General features: G+C 35.6%; 1 protein-coding gene across 2 annotated transcripts in view; it reads left to right on the top strand.

Annotated features, from left to right (window-relative positions):
* Window positions 1–18,918, top strand: part of LOC149077222 (adhesion molecule nephrin-like) — a 151,548-nt gene that overhangs the window by 109,391 nt on the left and 23,239 nt on the right. For both annotated transcript variants that reach the window (XM_089244961.1, XM_089244960.1), the window contains 5 exons: window positions 5,151–5,354; window positions 11,847–12,137; window positions 12,978–13,268; window positions 13,422–13,709; window positions 14,351–14,671. In XM_089244961.1, coding sequence (XP_089101087.1) covers window positions 5,151–5,354; window positions 11,847–12,137; window positions 12,978–13,268; window positions 13,422–13,709; window positions 14,351–14,671 — 1,395 coding nt within the window. The remainder of the gene's footprint in view (window positions 1–5,150; window positions 5,355–11,846; window positions 12,138–12,977; window positions 13,269–13,421; window positions 13,710–14,350; window positions 14,672–18,918) is intronic.

Raw genomic sequence — 18,918 nt, 5'->3', positions numbered from 1 at the left:
GCGGAGGCATTGTGCGATACGTGGTGCTGGCTATGATCTGGTTAGGAGAAAGAGATTTCAGACCAAACCAGAATTGAACTTTAAGCCGATTCCCAGCCCGCGAGGGCCAACTGCCGGCATAAAAACTGGCCAAGAAGGCCTGGGAAGAAGAAAATGTGTACATGGTTGTAGATAGATATGTGTTTGCATGAATGTCTAGTGTATGTAAAAAGAACTGGTCAAATTGGTTAAAAGTCATGATCTGGCTATAAGCAGGCAAATGTCATCACAGTTCACAGAAGCAGGTCACTCAATCTGCAGCTAGCAACATCTATTCGAAGTGGAATGGGGGAAAAAAACATCACATGGGAGTCGTGACGCAAAAACCCCAGCAGAATTTTGTTTCAGAACAACAGAATCGGATATTAATATTATAAAAAGTTATATACGTTATAAAAAGTTGAAACACGATGAAAAAAAATTCATTCCGACAACTAAGATTTAATACATTGTATTATACTTTATGCTTTTGTACATCTCTTACTGCATTTTTTGTCGATCTAAACTCGCCACAGAAAGAAACGGGATTACATCGGTACAATTTATTCAACTATACACTTCACTCAAATTAATAAAAATTGATGCCAGATGGCAGCACTATACATGACAAGCATTGCACAGAAACAAGCTTCACGTTAGGTTCACAACACGGACACGCACATTTCAACACGTACCAATTCGTTAGAAGTTCCGCAGAGGAATATGGACGATTTACACGCGGGGTTTAGTAGTAGTAGTAGTAGTGTATTTGTTGTACAATATAATAAAACGTGTGAATTATATAATATGTGTTCATAATACATGGTATATTGTATTTCGTAGCCCAATTATATATATATATATATAGGAGTAGTAAGAAAGGAAAATTGAACAAGGATTAATTGATTATATGTTCCATAGAATTATATGGGAATTATCGTCCAGCAAATCGATGCTGGTTCAGAGACGAATTAGTGTCAAATATCAATGCAACACGGATTCACCTGCCAGTCTCAAAAAAGAAATACAGACAATGTTATAGTCTCACACGATCATCAACGCAAACACAGATAACAAAGTTACCAAATATGCTTGAATAATATCACATTTCTGTTCAGATACATTCAGCCAAATAAAAAGAAAATTGTCGACATTTTGTTAATACGACATTGAGTTCATATTCTATGAATAATTAGTTCTCCACATCTCCAGGGTTTGCATGTAAATAAATCATGTAATATGTGTCTTCATTTATTTTTATAAATCAACCAATCTTATCAAAAAATCTGAAGATGGGAGAAAAGAGAAGAATATCCAAAATTTATCAAAACTGAGAATCAGTGAGTGTTTAGTCTCTGGTGCATTCTACTCTCGAAACTTAGGAAATAACGATAATGGCGTCAATAGAGAAATCGTGATGCAAGTAAGTGAAGAGAGAGATTATTGCATAATAATCTCGAAATAATACGCTCCGAGTATACGGATCTGTACTGAGAGTATAATCTCTAGGAATATTACTAAATAAATATCCAGTAAATAATTATATTTACCTAAACACGGGATCATGAAATCTAAATCCTTGAAGCAAACCGAAGAAACTCCGCGAAAATATTCATTCACCTAAACAAATAATTTCTTACCGGCAATGTTATGAATAGGTAATTCAACGATGAGAGAAATTCCTCCTGAGTATTTGTACACTCAGACATCGTCTAGAATTCCTATATTCGAATATGACGAAAAGTCATGACGACATTCTCGCAATGCATTTAATGAGCTAGAAGGTAGATATACATACGGGAAACGCGCATATATAGGGAAAAATGAAAGAGCTTGGGAATAAAGATGGGTAGAAAATGCGTAAAAGTCGCTTAGAATGGAAACACTCCCCGGAAAAATTTCTACGAGACATTCGAACATTGTGAACAGAATGAGGAGGAGGTATGGGAAACTCTTCCAGCATCAGTTATGAGTCGTGTTGCACAAGCATAATTCGGTTAATAATGTTCCGGCGGGGTTGATGGTATGCTGAGAAAGCCATCATTATTCCTTGACGAAACTTATGAGAATACCGTCCCTATTTGCATATGAATCGAAAGTCACTGCACAATATATTCTGGAGAGAGATAGAGAGAGAGAGTGCGTGTGTGGGGAAGAAGAAGCCCTTTGGTATCTGGAAGGAGAAGAAAGTTCCGTGCGTGCGCAGGAGAGTATTCGTAGATAATGTATTCCCTTCCAACCATTCTGCGGACGTACGTACGTAGGTAATGATATAATATTCTTCAGACTTGAAGCAAACTTCTGCTAATATATTTCCGGCTGGAGTTAAGTAATATGCAAGAGACTCAAACCAGTAGGAGGTAATAATATATTATGAAAACTCTCTTTGGGGAGAGATGGAGATAGCTCTCTCTCTCACACACACACACAGCGTTTGCTTTCGATGCACTTGTTGCCACTGAACGAGCGGTATTTACTGAGCTGACCGCATTCTACATATTTGATCCGACTTTTGTTGAGTTGGCGCAATCTCGATGCAATTCTCGTTAAAATTAATGGTTATATCATCTTGAATAAATATTTTGCTACGTAATGGACTCTCTCGCTCAGTTAACGTCGCTCTTTGTTTGGAAAACCATATTAATGCGAGTTATTGATCTTTCCAGGTTGATCCATAAAATATTGTCATTTTGAATTTTATATAAATAGTATAAAGTCATTGTTGTCAGATATTTATGACTTCAAGAAAGTGTATTTCATTTTTTTGTTTGGAACTACATATGGCTGGTAACAAGGGAAAGGGATACATATGAGAATAACTAATAGGTTCCGTTCCACACATATAGACATAGTTTAATCCTTAAATGCGTAGTTTTGCGTATGTGCAAAGGGTTTTTTTAAATTCTTGGAAACTGAACCTATTTTTTCTGAGCTGATAATTTTTTTTTGTAGTCACCGACACGTATAGAAATCCTGAAAAATCGTTTAAAAATCTATTTCGAATTCTACTGCTTAGGGGTAGTACTGCGCTAGAATCGATGAGGAGGGGGAAAGTTTCCGATTTCCTGACTTTTGATGAAAAAGGGGAGTGATGCTTACGTCATCAATCACCCTTTTTACAAATATGAAATATTCCGAATGGCATCTTACTCGATGCGTCAGAAACGAGAAACCTTTTGCTAGTTTGTGAGCACCTAAATAAAACTCTCCCTGTTGATAAATCTCATACAGAGCCACTTGAATGATTTCTACATGTTTTCGCGGATCCAATCGTTCTGAAATTGTGCCGCGCATCACTCAAGTGTTCCATAATTGTGCCGCGGATAACTTAAGTAATCTGGGAATGTGCCGCGGGTAACTTGAGTGATCTGAAAATGTCTCAAGGGTCGCTCAATGCTCTGGAATTGTGCCAGAGGTCACTCAAAAGATCTGTAACGGCATCGCTTAGTTAATTTTTACAAATTTAAGTTGTGGGGGGGCAGGTGACATCAGATAATCCCTGGGCCACATTTGGTCCTCGGGTCCGAGATTTACCATATTATAGCTTAGAGGGTGTGTCACAATGAACTTCTTAAAAATAAAAAGTTCAAATAGCACTGATATTAACAGAAATTGGTTATAATAACACATAAAGGTATCATCTTTCAAAATTTTAATTGAAAAATATATTTACATTAGAAAATAAAATTTAATTTTAATTCTCGGGTCACCCCTGCACCCCCCCCCCCCCGAGTACGTCTCTGATCCCACCAATATGCGTTAGGAGGTGGAAGGGCAGAGCTGTCGAAATTTTGCTCACTAGGGGGAGTCACAAATAGCTAAAAAATTTCTTACGTATTACTTGAACGGCTCCTTATACAGGGTCTCGAACATGACGCACGTAGAACGTAAAATCACTTATAAAATAAATGTATTCAAGTAATATTAGTTTCCAAACAGATAACTACGTTTTTTTATGATTCAAAACTATAGTAAGAAAGAAAAAAAAAACATTCTTGTTGCAAATTCCAAGTTAAAAAAAGAAAAAATTAACAAATTAGCGAAATATATATATCACAGCCACAGACGTGCTCAGCAACAAACAAAAAGCGGTTGTCGTTGATTGGGGCATCCATTAAAAAATTCAAAACATAATATGGAAAGAAAATCACCTCAGCTTATGTGCAGTCATTTCTGAATTTTTATCTTGAAACTGGCTGCAGTTGGAGTAATGAACGTTCAACCCTAAAATGTGTATGTGCACACGTGAAAACGTTCCCGAGAATTCATTACTGCAAGTCAGTTTGAAGGTGAAAATTCAGAACTAATTTTGCACATACACTGAGGTCATTCTCTTTATGTTTTATATTTTGAATTTTCTGGTAGACGTCCCAATTAACGACAACACATTGTTTATTGCTGAGCAAGCGTGGCTCTGATTTCGCTAATTTGTTAAAAAAAAAAAAAATTTGTGTAGCATTTTGTTCGTTGTTTGCGTATTTTTTCCTCTAACGTGTGTACGTCAGCGCCCTTTATCGGCTGTTTTTGAGTTTGGTTGAATTGAATTTGAGTCATCGATATAGTACTCATAGCAACATTTCATACAACACTTAATCACAGATCAATGAAGTGCTTGCTCGGATCTTACTCCAGAAATGCCTAGAATCATTCCTTGGTCATTCAGATTCCAAAACTCAGTACGTTTTAAAAAGTAAGAAAATCATTGATATTTTTATATCAAATCAAATTATCATATTATTCTATAGAAAGCAAATATGGATGAAATCCCAAACAAGCGAGAATAAACTAAAAATATATAAAATATACTTAGCACAGCACAGATAAGATGTGATGTACAAATAAAGGATGACCATAATAAAAATTCGGTCGTTCTGAACTCGATACAGCTTTAAGTACCCATCAGAAAATTTTGAGATTTTTTAAAAATATCTGACAAAGGATATGGAGAGAACATCCAAAGTTTGACACAAATATGTTATGCGCATAACATATTTGTGTCAAACTTTGGATGTCCGTAAGTTAGACAATGCCTGTATAAGTAACTTGCCAAGTTTATAATGCACTGTTTTTTTTGGAAATAAAATTAAGCTGCTCGAATTTCATAATTTTGCATGTTTTATTTCACATTTCAGGGAGCCCCTCTCCAATGGTAACATGGCTGAGGGAAGGAGAAGTTGTCGATGAATCATATTCGCATACGTCGCAACAATATGTGCGTAATGAACTTGTCCTCCCGAAGCTGATGAGAAGAGATTTGCTCATCACTTACACATGCCAAGCCAGCAACAATAACCATTCCGTTCCAACTGCGGCGTCTATCAGCATTGACATGAACCGTGAGTAAAAGAGACGCTCATCCGAATTTTCTCACAGGTTATATCACATTTTATTGTGAACTCTGGGCGAAACATACAGATTGCATACATGTGGTGTTTCCGGTAGTTTCCACTTAGCAAAACTCGCAACGTATAATTATGAAATAAAAATCGCTTCCCGCTTGTCACTCTTGAGTTCCCTTTTTTTATTCATAAAGGTGGCCATCACAATGCAGATTGTCTATGTACGTATATAGGGTAGATGTCATTTTACCTATATCATTTTTAACATATATAGACCGGTTTCTGAATACTCAGGGCGCTTGCCCCTCCCCCTCATAAACATTGAAAGAGGGCTTAGTCACACCACCTTGCCGTCACCCCCAAGAATTTGTGTATATATAATGTATTTGCATTATACGATGCCTCTCCCCCACGTAGACGATCCTTAATTTCGTAGGCATGGGGTGTCCAGCAACTCTGGCCAAAGATTAAAAAAAAGAACAGAAACGCATGAAACAGAAAATCATCACATAATTATTATTATTTTAACAGTACCTACAGTAATATATGCTTGAGAGCATACATGACTATTATTCATAAGAAAAGGATTGCTTAAAAGTTCGAGAGAATTTCTTTGAAAATAGTATAGAATTAATAATTTTTTAAAAGCGTTCGCGTGCCACTGCTGATACCATGGCGTGCCACTTGCGTACGCGTGCTGCGGGTTGGCCACCTCTGATATAGGTTAACAAGGGGTTTCACTTTGGAATTTCCGCTTGCATTGTCACCCAACGACAGGAAGAGGCAAGCAGTAGTCTTTCATGACCTTGTGTTGCTAGATATGTCACTGGTAACGTCTTAACGAATGGGGACCCAAATCAAACAAGGGTTCTTAAACTATTCAAGGTTGAATAATTAATGCAAATCGGCATCGATTTTATTTTTCAATTCGGGTTTTCATTAAAATAACAAAACAGAGCCCAGAAGAAAAGTTTGACAGTAGCCCCTTAGTGTATGCTCGTTAAGACGGGCTTGTTAGCAGTGAGAGAAAGTGAATCACCGGCTATTTTTAATTGTAATCACGTGACGCTGGACACACAAGGCGAGTACGCGAAGCCCCACATTGACCAGTGTGAAGAGTCATTAGTATACTTACTACTCGTATAAAGAGAAATATTTACAAAGTCAAAATATCCTACCAAAAATAGAAAAGTTTTGCAAGTGTTTCGGGACATTGCTCGTATACTCTTTGCTCGTCTTGCGAATCACTCGTAAACTGAAGCTCCACTGTACTTGTCTTATATAGGTAATAATACAAGGTTCGCACAAATGAATAACATGATTTTTAAAGGAAACAGTTATTTTCCGGATATTATGCTGAGGTGAGCTCGGAAAGAAAAGTCATCACGTCTCCGCCGGGACTCGAACCCAGGCCTCTTGCATACCGGGCAAGCATGCTGGAGTTGTGTGCAAGAGGCCTGGGTTCGAGTCCCGGCGGAGACGTGATGACTTTTCTTTCCGAGCTCACCTCAGCATAATATCCGGAAAGTAACTGTTTCCTTGATATCTCTGGCTGAGAAAGAAGCCATCTATGATTTTTAAACTTCATTATAATCTGTGATACGTAAAAATAAAGAGAAACTTTCAAATTGTTTTTTTAACATCGCTCACTAGATGGCAGGACTTCCGTTGGACGCAGTGTCTGTAAATAAAAATTGAGACAACGAGAGAAAATTGTTTTTGTGTATTAGAATATGTGTGTGCAAGGGTTGTTTTCGCTACTTCTGTGCAGCGTGGCATGCACACAGAAATTTGTAACTGAAAAAAAAAGTGAATCGTTAAGTCAATTTCATTCCCTGCGTTCTGCGGAAGTGCTGCAAAACTTTTAAAGTTGTTCTTTATTTTCATGTATCACAGATTTATATTATGTGTAATAGTTTTGAAACCATATTTTTAAAAAAATCGAGTCATTCATTGTGTAAACCCTTTATAATGAATCATTCGCAAACTGAAATCCGATTGCATTTCTTTACTAATGTAATGAATACATATATAGTCACCAGAAGCCAAACGAAAATTCAGTGACGTTCTCACAGAGTACGTAATTTATTTCTTTTATATTTCTTCATGAACTACGGAAGAACCGAAGAATGGGCGTGACAGAAAGAAATATGAAGGTGTGATTTAATTAGCTCAATTAAATCGTAATTTTGCGCCACGGCATCTCATTACTCGTTCAACGTATTATTCTGTAGTTGGCTGTACTCCAAGAGGTGCACAAAAAAAAAAAAAGAAGCCAAACAGTTCGCGACGTAATTTAAATATATCTAAGTATTTCTTAGATATCTCCAGACTTCCATTATATTCGTGATTATGATGATGGGTTCCTTAACGAGAAAATAACTTTTAATTTCAGTTACGTAGTTTTCCCGTTAATATCAAATAAAAAATATAACATAAATATTCTCTATGGCGCTGCATGAAGCTTATAAGTTACGCTGTGTAATATGTATGAACATCGTTGTCAATGTTTGATCAAATTTGATTAGCAAATGAAGATAACCAGAAGATAAAAGATAACCAAATAATTTTCAATGCCAATATTCTTCTGCTAAAAGGAAATCGTGTAGATTAAAAATTTTAATAAAGTATTTTATTTTCACGTGATTGAGACATTTGGCTAAAGCAGAGCTTCTCGGAACCTCAGCTGGACTTATGCATTGACTTTGAGCAAAGTATGACGTCAGCATTATATGATCAATCGATCTTCCCTGTTTTGTTTTTGATTTCAAGCTTGTATTTAACTTTCGCAACGGCAATGACCAGATTATCTCGTTTTACTTCATCCACTTCATTTTGGTAATTACGAAATATTTCGGGTTCTTAAAACCCTCTGATTTTGACATTGAGGAGCCCAGATAGAGGAGTTAGAAGAGTTTTCTTCTCTTGATAACACGTTTTCCTTCCCCTCGTCTGTCAATTAACTGCTAGTAAGCAGAGTTAGCATTTGATCAAAGTTTGATAACAGAAGGGGGAGCGAAGCGATGTTTTTCTATCCCTTCGAGGTAGTATGCGATTAAGCGTACAGCGTAAATAACAGAGAAAACGAAAGTTTTTTCCTTCCTTGTTTTTTTGTATTATTATTTTGTGTTGGGGGCATTTATAAGCTCACGCAATTGGAAGCGAATATTATTAATGAAAACAGATTTCGATTTTTAGGTTGTTTAGTGATTTCCACTGCTGCAGTTATAATGCAGATTAGGGAAATTTTAAAAATCGCTTGAAGGGTTAACTCTTCATGTTTGGGTGAATTTCTTCAAATTGTTGTATATATATATTACAGTAGATATTTAACACTGCGTATATGATTTATCTATTGACAACTGCGTATATCATTTATCTATTGACAACTACGTATATCATTTATCTATTGATCCTTACGTAGCACTATATAAATTTCAGCTATCAACCCATTTGTACCCAATGCACTAATTTGAGTACAGCTTAACAAGAAAACGTATGTGTTGCAAATTTTCATAGAAAAAAAAATACACGTGGGCACAAATAGGCTAAGTGTGTTTTTTTGTACATCGCAACAATAAATTTAGCATCACCATTTATTTAATTGGAAAGAAAACATGCTCTTACATTCTAAATTTAAAAGATACTCTTATTTATACTCTTATTTTGAGAGAAATGTTTCATACCAAAACACTATACGTGTGTCAGTAGAATATTTTACTGAAATTTTACGACAGAAATTTCTTGAAGAAAATATCGTAACTTTGCAGCAGAACATGTGAACAAAACTTGAAGGGGAAAAAAAAATATTTTCCACAATTCTCTGTTGTTGCTCGAAGCGCTGAATTTGATTCTTTGAGAAAGTGTACTGAGCCTACGGCATACATATATACTTTTTTTTCTTATTTATTTGAAGCAGAAACATCGCATAAACAATCGATAAATATGTTGATGCTTACCAGTATCTTCGGTCGAGAGAGAGGGTAAAAAATAACTATAAAATTCGTTGCAAGAGTCCATAGCACCACGAGCTTCGAAGTTTCGTATAGAACGTTCTTAACGTTGACTCTTCGGCTTTCGTAGACTTATGTAATATTTCCTTATCTAATATTCCACGGTGGAAAATCGTCTTCTACTATGTATGAAAAATATCTCAGAAAATCACAGGAACTTTGTGTCGATACTTTTTATTTTTATGTCACGGTTCTATACCAGAAATTTTCTGAGTATATAAATAGGGAATCTCGTATATTTTTTAAATAATAACTTACTAGTGTTCTTTAAAGAACCTTTATTTTTTATATATTGTTCTATTTTATTGTCATCTTGAAAGGAAACATTCCGATTTTCCGTAATATTGATATTTGGAAAATCTTAAAACAATTCAGGAAAATAATAATTAAAAAAGTTTATTATTGATGTTGTTTCTATCATTAATTATGTCACGCAATACACAACTACGTATTCCCTACACTAAATCATGAGAGAGTTACTTACGTACATTATTTACAACCCCGGAACCTCCGGTCATGACCAAGAAGTTTTTTCGGCCAAGGAACCTTGTGATCTGGTAATTGAGTACGTAGACCAGCGTGTCCGTTACATGTCACGGACATGCTGGTATTCTGACACTTCGAGAGATTAGAAAATGTTGTTTGCCAGTTTTTACAAGAATGCATAGACAGTTAGCATCTTGGTATCTTCTCTTATACTCAATTTTCTAATAAAAATTGCCCCCCCCCCCAGAATAGTTCTAACGGTTTTATTCTGATACGGCTCGAACTTCATCATGTGAGAGTTACTCGAATAGAGCCACACGTGTGCAGCATGAAGAAGAATATATCCTATTGCGATTCTATAACGTTCTTGCTAATAACTTGCTAATAAACGTTTCAGTGTGCATTTTGCTCGCACACTTGCCGCTGTGGTGGTCGAATGGTCATAGTGAGGGACTCGCATCGCGAGGACACGGGTTCGAACCCCACCGTCAGCACAGCGGTGGTCGACTGAAGCTTGTTTTCTGTAGTTCCCAAAGCTCGAATGCGATTCGATCGCCGTTTTAAAAATTCTCGTAAGTGAGAGTAACAAGAATAAAATAGGTACAAATATTCAATCATTGCGCTTCATTTATGAAATATACAGGGCAGCACTGAAAAAATCAGGCACAGCACTAGATACGCTATCAGACTGTTAGGCACACACAATTACACTTCCGGCATAACTCACTAGGTAGTGGAGGCGGTAGCCCATGGTGATAGACCAGAGTTGTGTTTGGTTTGAAAGAAAGAAAGTCTGCGTTTTGTAATTTCTGCTGGTTGGATAACATGATTGCGTTGTTTCAAAAATGGCAATAATGGCGTATCTATTATTATGCCCAGGAATTTTGAACTTGTGAGTGGTGTGATAAATTTTCTTTCAATTTCTATTCCGGCATCTGGTGGTAGATCTAGTTGCCCACTGACCTACACAGAAACTGTCTTGTCTGCATTAAATTTAACTCTACTGTTTTCGCATCATGCTTCTACTTGATAGAGCAATTCCTGTAAATTATTCAGTTCCTTCTCTGCCTTCCTGACGATGCATATAATCATCGATTCGTCTGCGTAGAGCACAATGATGTCCTTAGGGGCCAAAGGGAAGTCGTCCATATAATAGTTTTGCAGGTAGGGCTTTATGACGCTGTCTTGCACAATTGATGATCTGAATAATATGTGAATATAATGTCATATAATAACACGTGATCTCATAATGTGTGTCTGAAAAATTTAATTATGGTATAAGGTAGTGATATTCGCAAGGAGGTGTGTCTCTCTCTCTAGATGATATACAGGTTGTTTCATAAATTCGTAAATAGTTTGAAAATTCATATAAATTGCAGAAATCGGTATATTTGAATGCAATTTGCGGAAACTTTTTCCTTCATGAAAGATTTAATTTTTGGTACGGAAAAAAATTAAATTCACATTTTTCACTATAGATGGCACTACAATAGGCCATAGAAAATAATTGGAATTATGCGAATCAGAGTGTACGAATGTAAGGTGTAAAAGTTCACCCTCACATAAGTATTTCATTCAGATGTTCATATTGGCGGATGGTATAGTCGTGTTCATACTGGCATCGTTGGTGAAGCAGTTTTAACTTAGCCACAAAGCTTAACAAACGTTTTGGACACAAAAAAATTGAAGAAAGGCTCAAGTCAGTATAGAGCACTCTATCAACAAAATTTCAATTATTTATTTTTCTATGCCAAAAAATCTCCCTTCGTGAGAATAACTTTTTCTCAATCCGCATTGAAACATACCAATTCTTTCAATTTTAATGAATTTTAAACTGTTTAAGAATTTATGTTACATCCTGTATTTATATTTTCCATAATTCATGCTAAGTAAATCAAAGGGCTTTGTTCAATTTATATCAGTCATAAATCTATGACAGATCATAAATTAAATTGAAATAATCGTTTTATGATGATTTGTATATCCACAGTGAAGCCATTGGACGTGCGGATAACAAGCCTGCAACGTTCCCTGTCTGCAGGAAGGAAGATGGAAATCGAATGTGAATCGTGGGGTGCTAGGCCGAAGGCTCTTCTGACATGGTGGATCGACAATAAGAAGATCGAATCCGGTTCCGAAACCTTTTCCAAGAATCTGACCACGAGTTCGCTAACCTTCGTTCCTACTGCAGAAGATAACGGGCGCATTCTGGCGTGCCGTGCACAGAACCCAGCCATACCGGACAGCGTCATTGAAAACGGATGGACGCTAAACGTCATGTGTATGTAATACCTTATTCTTCAAAAATAAATAAAATAAGTAAAGGAATATCTATTTATCTTCCAATATTCCACTCTAGATAATACACAAATACACTTAATTGAGAATAGGAAAACAGACACACAAAACATGTAAAAACCCATGTGAAGAGAAGCAGCCAGATATAAACAAATTCCCAACATGTATTAAAATATTAATAATATTAATAATATTACTAATATGAATAAATAAGTCAAAAATACTAAAGTAAGGATAAAATAATTTAATAAGTAAAAAAATAAGGTAAAACGAAGAAAGTAGAAAAAAAACCAGAGATAGTTTTTACTTCATGTTTCCTCATGATTCAGTGAAGGATGGAAACAAAAGTAAATCATGCTAATGCATAATACATAATAAATACAGCAATATGTCTCTTACGGAAACCAATTTGTATAGCGACTGTTATAAATACATGGAGAAAGATATTTTCATGCAAGATAATTTTTAAATTCATGTCTCCTTTTCATCGAAATTCTCGACAATAGCTTCCGTATTCCTTGCGGCATTAGGCATTATAGCATGCCTGTGCATAACCTGTGCATTACTGTAAATGGGAAATGATGTGAAAGTGTGGATCGTTTACCAGAACTTTATGATTTGTTCTTTATATCAAGCATAAAAATGCATTTATAGCGGAAAAAGTGTTATTTTGTCTTTTGATTGCATTCTGTGTAAACGAAAATTCGATTAGAGAGATTGATGTATGATATTCACGGTATCATTTGAATTAGCCATTAGTATGATTCGTAACATAGTCATTCTACTGTATAGATACATTATTTCTTCACGCTTGCTTTCGCAGTCGTTCCAGAGCTGAAATTAATGTTAGGAGCAAATATTCACCCAGAAGCCATCAAAGAAGGCACCGACGTCTTTTTCGAATGTGACGTTCAAGCGAACCCACCGGCCAATGAAATAAGGTGGCGATTCAACGGTCGGCCGTTGTACAGCAACACCTCAGCTGGCATTATAGTTAGTAACCACTCTCTTGTGCTCCAAAGAGTGCGTAAAGATCACAGAGGTCATTACCAATGCACAGCTATGAATTCCGAAGGTGACGGAAGGAGTGAAGAGGTCATGCTTAAAGTCAAATGTAAGTGTTTGTCTTATGTTTATTCAGAGCCACACACGCTTTTATCACTAACGGAAATGTTAAATCAATCGGTCTTCCACAGCTAATTTATGCATGCATCCATACCAGTACATTTGTATGTAAGTGGCAAAACTAATCTTTGGTCATTTCCAGATGCACCCGTTTGCCGTCAAGCAATAAGTGCAGTGCACGGTGTTGCCCGCTACGAGGCTATCAACATCAGTTGCGAAGTCGAAGCAGATCCTTCAGACGTCAGCTTCCGCTGGACACTTAATAACACCGTAGAGAGTATAGAGATACCATCACCTATCATTAATGGAACGATCAGCACCGTAGTACACACACCTCGAACGATGCTAGACTACGGGGCCCTTTTGTGTTGGGGCAGAAACTCAATCGGTCATCAGAGAGATCCCTGCGTTATCCGAATAATTCCAGCAGGTAAAATGGAATGGTCGAGGATGATTCTATTTTCTATTTTTCATTTATTATTTTTTGTACTGGAAAAGCAGTAACATTACATTATATAAAATTATCGATTTTTAACGGTCTCATGTCTACATTACATTTACTTTACGCGTTCGTAACGAAATTACTGTAGAATGGGGGAAGCTTGATGTCTCTGTGCGAGTTTTATCATACATCATTTGAAGAGAGTAATGGCATGAAGGAGGACACGATGAATAATCGTAGATAAGGTAACGGTGTTCCATTAATGAGATGATACATTAGATCTACGTCTCACTTACTGCGTTAAGATAAGCAGTGCCAGTAAGTATAATGACATGTTATTAACGGGAATCCCGTTGGCGAGATATGCTGCACCATTTCTATTTCGCCACGGACATGTATCTTGTATCTTTTGGATGCTGGGTAAAATAAAAATCTCGTAAGATTATTAATGTTAAATATAATGCATATTTGATAATATATAAAATCAAACATAAAGAGGTAAGCATCAAATTTGTAAGTAAAAAAACGTCTTATCAGAATAGCAATAAAAATTATTTCTTATGAGTATCAAATCTACTAAAAACTTTCTCATAAGGTCATTTTTTTTATCATTATTATTATTCTGATAGGATCCCCGGAATCAGTAAAAGGATGTGTGGTATCCAATCAGACAATGCATTCACTTCTTGTCGAATGTGATCCTGGGTACGATGGCGGAATGCTCCAGATGTTTCACTTGGAAGTTTACAATTCAGCGATCGAACACTTACAAGCCAACTTATCCTCGATGGAAGAGCCAGTATTCCGTGTCAATGGCTTGCCAGCTGCAACTTCTTTTATCCTAGTGCTGTATGCGTCTAATGCTAAAGGGAGAAGTAATTCCGTTGCATTGATGGCAAGTACGTCGAGCCCACCAGAAAGAAGAACTACCGAAAAAGAGACGGGAAAATGTAAGGATATTTTTTTTTATCGGTTTATATTCTCGTATTTTTTGCCTAATTGACATAATAATGAGAAGCCACACATATTAAAATGAAAAATGAGTTCATGACTTCCTTCTTCTTCGTACCTATGCACGTGGCAATGCTGGGCGACAAAACGGATATTTAAAAAAGAACCGAATTCGATGCGTTTGAAATATTCAAATAACGTCGAGATAATAAAGTAACAAGTAACCTCTAGGCTACCCTAAGTAACCTCCTCTAACGGACATTCCTTGTTCACAGACACTTTGTTTTAAATCTAATTACGTGGGCTGGACGAATAAATTTACATGTCCAACCTAAAATAATACGTACTCGATACAATATTTTATATACAGTGCTGGCGTATGATTGAAAAACATACATATCCGGTAAAAATTTCTGCATGCCTCGGGCATGTTAGGCATTGCATTCGTCTAGCTTTTGCCGTGAAGGGGGGGGGGGGGGCTCCAATGTATTTTATTACCTCTTAACACATCTCCCCCTTAGCAGACACACATGTTTTCGGTCCCAAGGGCGTCCGTTATTGAGAGGTTTAACTGTATAATTATTTCCATAGTAAATGCGGAACGATTTAAAAAAAAAATTGAAGTTACTTTTTAATATCTTCTGATATGATCTATCATTACCATCAAAATATACAACATAACATCTAGGTTTTCAATCAGCCTTGTTTGAAAACTCCACTAAAGGGCATAATAACAGATTGTTTCTTAATCTATTAGAACTAGGACGAAATTTAAAAAAAAAATATTCAGCGTTATGCAAAAACGTATACAAAACATACATGTATTTAGAGCTACATCTTGAAAATTTGATCGAATCTGTCCATTCAATCTCTTTCAATTAAATTGAATGACAAAATGTTCTCAATTATTGATTTAAAAACAGATGGTAACAAACCAATCTCGAAGTCCCGGATGCACATCAAAATGAGGTCTTAAAATTTGTTTTTATAAAAAAAAAAGCTCTTATAAATCAATATACAAACAACTGAACGTCGAATTCGTTGAAATTATGAATAAAAATGGCCAAAAAAGTTTACACCATAGCATTTCGTCAAAAATTAAATTTATATTCTTCTATGATGGAAAAATTCATTATGTAAAACAATTCTTTCAATAAGTGAAGCATTTTAACTTTACCATTTTCTTTCAATTGCATAAATACTATTGGAAAAAAAATGTTTGTTTTGAATAATGATTTTTTCCCAAAAATATTTCATCATATTCTACTAGTTTCATAGCAGAGATTGACTAAGAACATTATGACACAGGGCTGAACAGATCTATTGCCCCACAGGCTCAGGACATGTAGAAATTTTGACGGGACATGCACTTTTTCTGACCACATACCCGCCACGGGAATGTACAGGGTGTCGTATAAGTGTTATTGCGGTCTTTATCTCGTCAATCATAGAGATGTAATTTCAATTTAAAAAATGCTCAAAATGCGTAGAAAATTATCCTGTACGAGTTTCGATAGTGAAAATACGCTGTCACAAAAAAAAAAAAAACCAAAAAGAAATTGTAACGGGTTTAGAGTTTAAACTTTCAATTATAAAGGTCACCCTGCCTCTTCTGAGAACAAAAAAAAAGGGAAATTACATGTTTTGAAGTGCAACATTCATTGAGATATTTGAATTCAAAATGAGAGAAAAAATATGAAAGAACAGTAAACACTAACGACGGACACAACGTTCTTTTCTCACATTTATTCTGTCCTTTGTCAACTTTTTTCCGATTTCAGCATTCGAATATATCCGTGAATATTGCACTTAGAGTCTTATAATTCTTTTCGTTGTCCTCTGGGGAGACAGGGCAACGTCGTTCTTATTAGAAATTGGAGGTCTGGGAGACCGTACAAAAATTTAGATTTTTTACATTGTTACGCACTGTATTTTTATTTTCCAAACAGGGTAATATTTTTAACGCATTATGGGCATTTTTTTAAACCGAAACTACATCTGTACGATTGACGGTTCATGAAATGAAGGGCAGATTAACACTTATTGAACACCATGTATATGAAAAAAAATGAACTTTCTTTTTCATCTATCGACGAGGATGCAAGTGGTTCCTACACGCATGCAAGAAATTTCAAAGAAATTTTTACTTTTTCAAGTATCATGCAAATGTGACGTCAACGTACTCGACTTCACAATGATCAATTTTCACGGTCCTAATATTTAGCAATACCGTGCGGTAATGGGCTATGATATATTGCATAAACACAAATATACCACCTTATATACTATCTCACTTCCAGCGAAATGGTATATTCTAATCGATATACGAAATGAACAGACACGGAAGAGGAAAGAGTTCTTAATTTGCATGGAAACATGAAAATATTATATTTCCCCAAAATATTATATTATATGGCTTAATTTATATTATTATGGCTTTATATTATATATAGCTGATATTTTGACACTATTATACAGTATGTAAATTGACCGAAAGGGGATTGAATTCTGCGATTGAATCTGAAATTGTAGAAAATATTTATGTGCATTTCTTTGCTATAACAAAAAATGTCGGAGAAATACCCATCACAGAAATATAGGGTGCTGCCACCTAGCATAAAAATAATAAATTATTTTTTTAAATTTATTGTTGTTTTCAAACCGGTATGCAGCATGGAAACGAACGAAATATGTTGTGGTATTATATTATTCGTTTGTATGCTGCGTACCAGTATAACTTTTATGCGTCAAAATGCTGGTTTAATAGCGTTTTTGAATTTATCGGTAAAACATTTTTTGTAAACATCAAAACACATAGTATCCGGTATTCTGGCGCATAAAATTACTGCCGGCATTCAGAATTAAAAAAAAATAGTTTCACACCGCATGTTGTTCACTTTCTCCCTGCACATCGTTTTGAAAACAATAACCATTTTATTTTGAGAATTATAATAAATAGTTCTGATTTTATTCAATAGGTGACAGCAGCAGCCTTATCCAGTTTTTTAAGCGGTTTCTAGTATTAATACTTGCAAAGCATAAAAATATGAAATATAATAAGTCGGAAGATTAGGTAAGGTAAGGTTGAAGAACACTGAACGAAACAGTACATGGCTTAAACTTTTGTGCCAATAGGTAATTTTATCCATACTATTAGACAATTCGACACTATATTGCATTCTGAAAATGTGTTGTTGAGGATGTCCGGGTTTTTATCAGGATTTGTCTTGGTTTCTCAGTCGCACGATCTGCCCCTCCTATCATAGGCTCGTGGCTGCCCAAGTGTTGTCACGTACCGTAAATTGGATATGATTCTATAAGCGAAGTGAACCGTAACCTCTTTTCCGACGCCATCAGTACGGAAAATTATAATTTGGCGGTTCCGATTAACATTGGTGATCAAAATTCGCTTGAATTTTCATATTTCTTTCTAAAATTTCGACTAAATTCGAAAAAAATTACATCACTTCTGATATTTTTGTAGAAGTAAATTAATTTGTTTTTAAATTTGCTTATTTTATTAAAGTAAGTAAATCCAGTGTGATAATGTTTTCGTGCATCTATTATTTTAAATTAAATGTCTGACCGGGGATGTAACTTTTTGGCAATTGCTCCAGCCCCGTTCTGACAGAGCATAAAAGTCACTCGAATCAATACGGAAATCAGTTATCACAAATACAGGAGAATCACCGACCACAAAATCATCTGAGCTTCTAATATCAGGAGAAAAATTTATATGACGCGTGCCTTTTTTTTTTTTTCACACATGATGTTTGCAGTGGTTGTTAATTGTATTCTCACATACGTAAAACTACAATTTTGGTGCCATACTAATGGCTTGTAAGAAAAATTTGTTATCGAATAAGATAATGTTTTTTTATCATTTTTCAAACTATTCTTCAATCAGCGATTTTCTTGTCTGAAGATATATATACGCTGTATATACACACGTACAGTTAATGTTATCGAGTCATGATGGGATGATGAAAGAGGTTTCTTGTCGCAGCACGTTTGTGTCGTTTAGAATGTAAATTAGAGATCACACGGATAATTATGAGGAAGCATTTGGAACATTCTAGCCGCTAACGACCTGCAATTTCTACTAATGATCCGCCTTAACATACTACAACTGCCTACACAATCCAGGTTTACGATCAATGAAAAACTTTTTCCCCCCAATGTTATTTTCTTTCCTAACGATCTGATCAAAACATACGCTTTTAATTGTAATTTCCTTGCACGCATA

The sequence above is a fragment of the Pholcus phalangioides genome, unplaced genomic scaffold (genome assembly GCF_987345545.1).
Source record: "Pholcus phalangioides strain wild (caught in Gottingen) unplaced genomic scaffold, Ppha-v1.0 ptg000015l_1, whole genome shotgun sequence".
Lineage (NCBI taxonomy): Eukaryota > Metazoa > Arthropoda > Arachnida > Araneae > Pholcidae > Pholcus > Pholcus phalangioides.
This window is presented reverse-complemented; position numbering and strand designations above follow the sequence as displayed.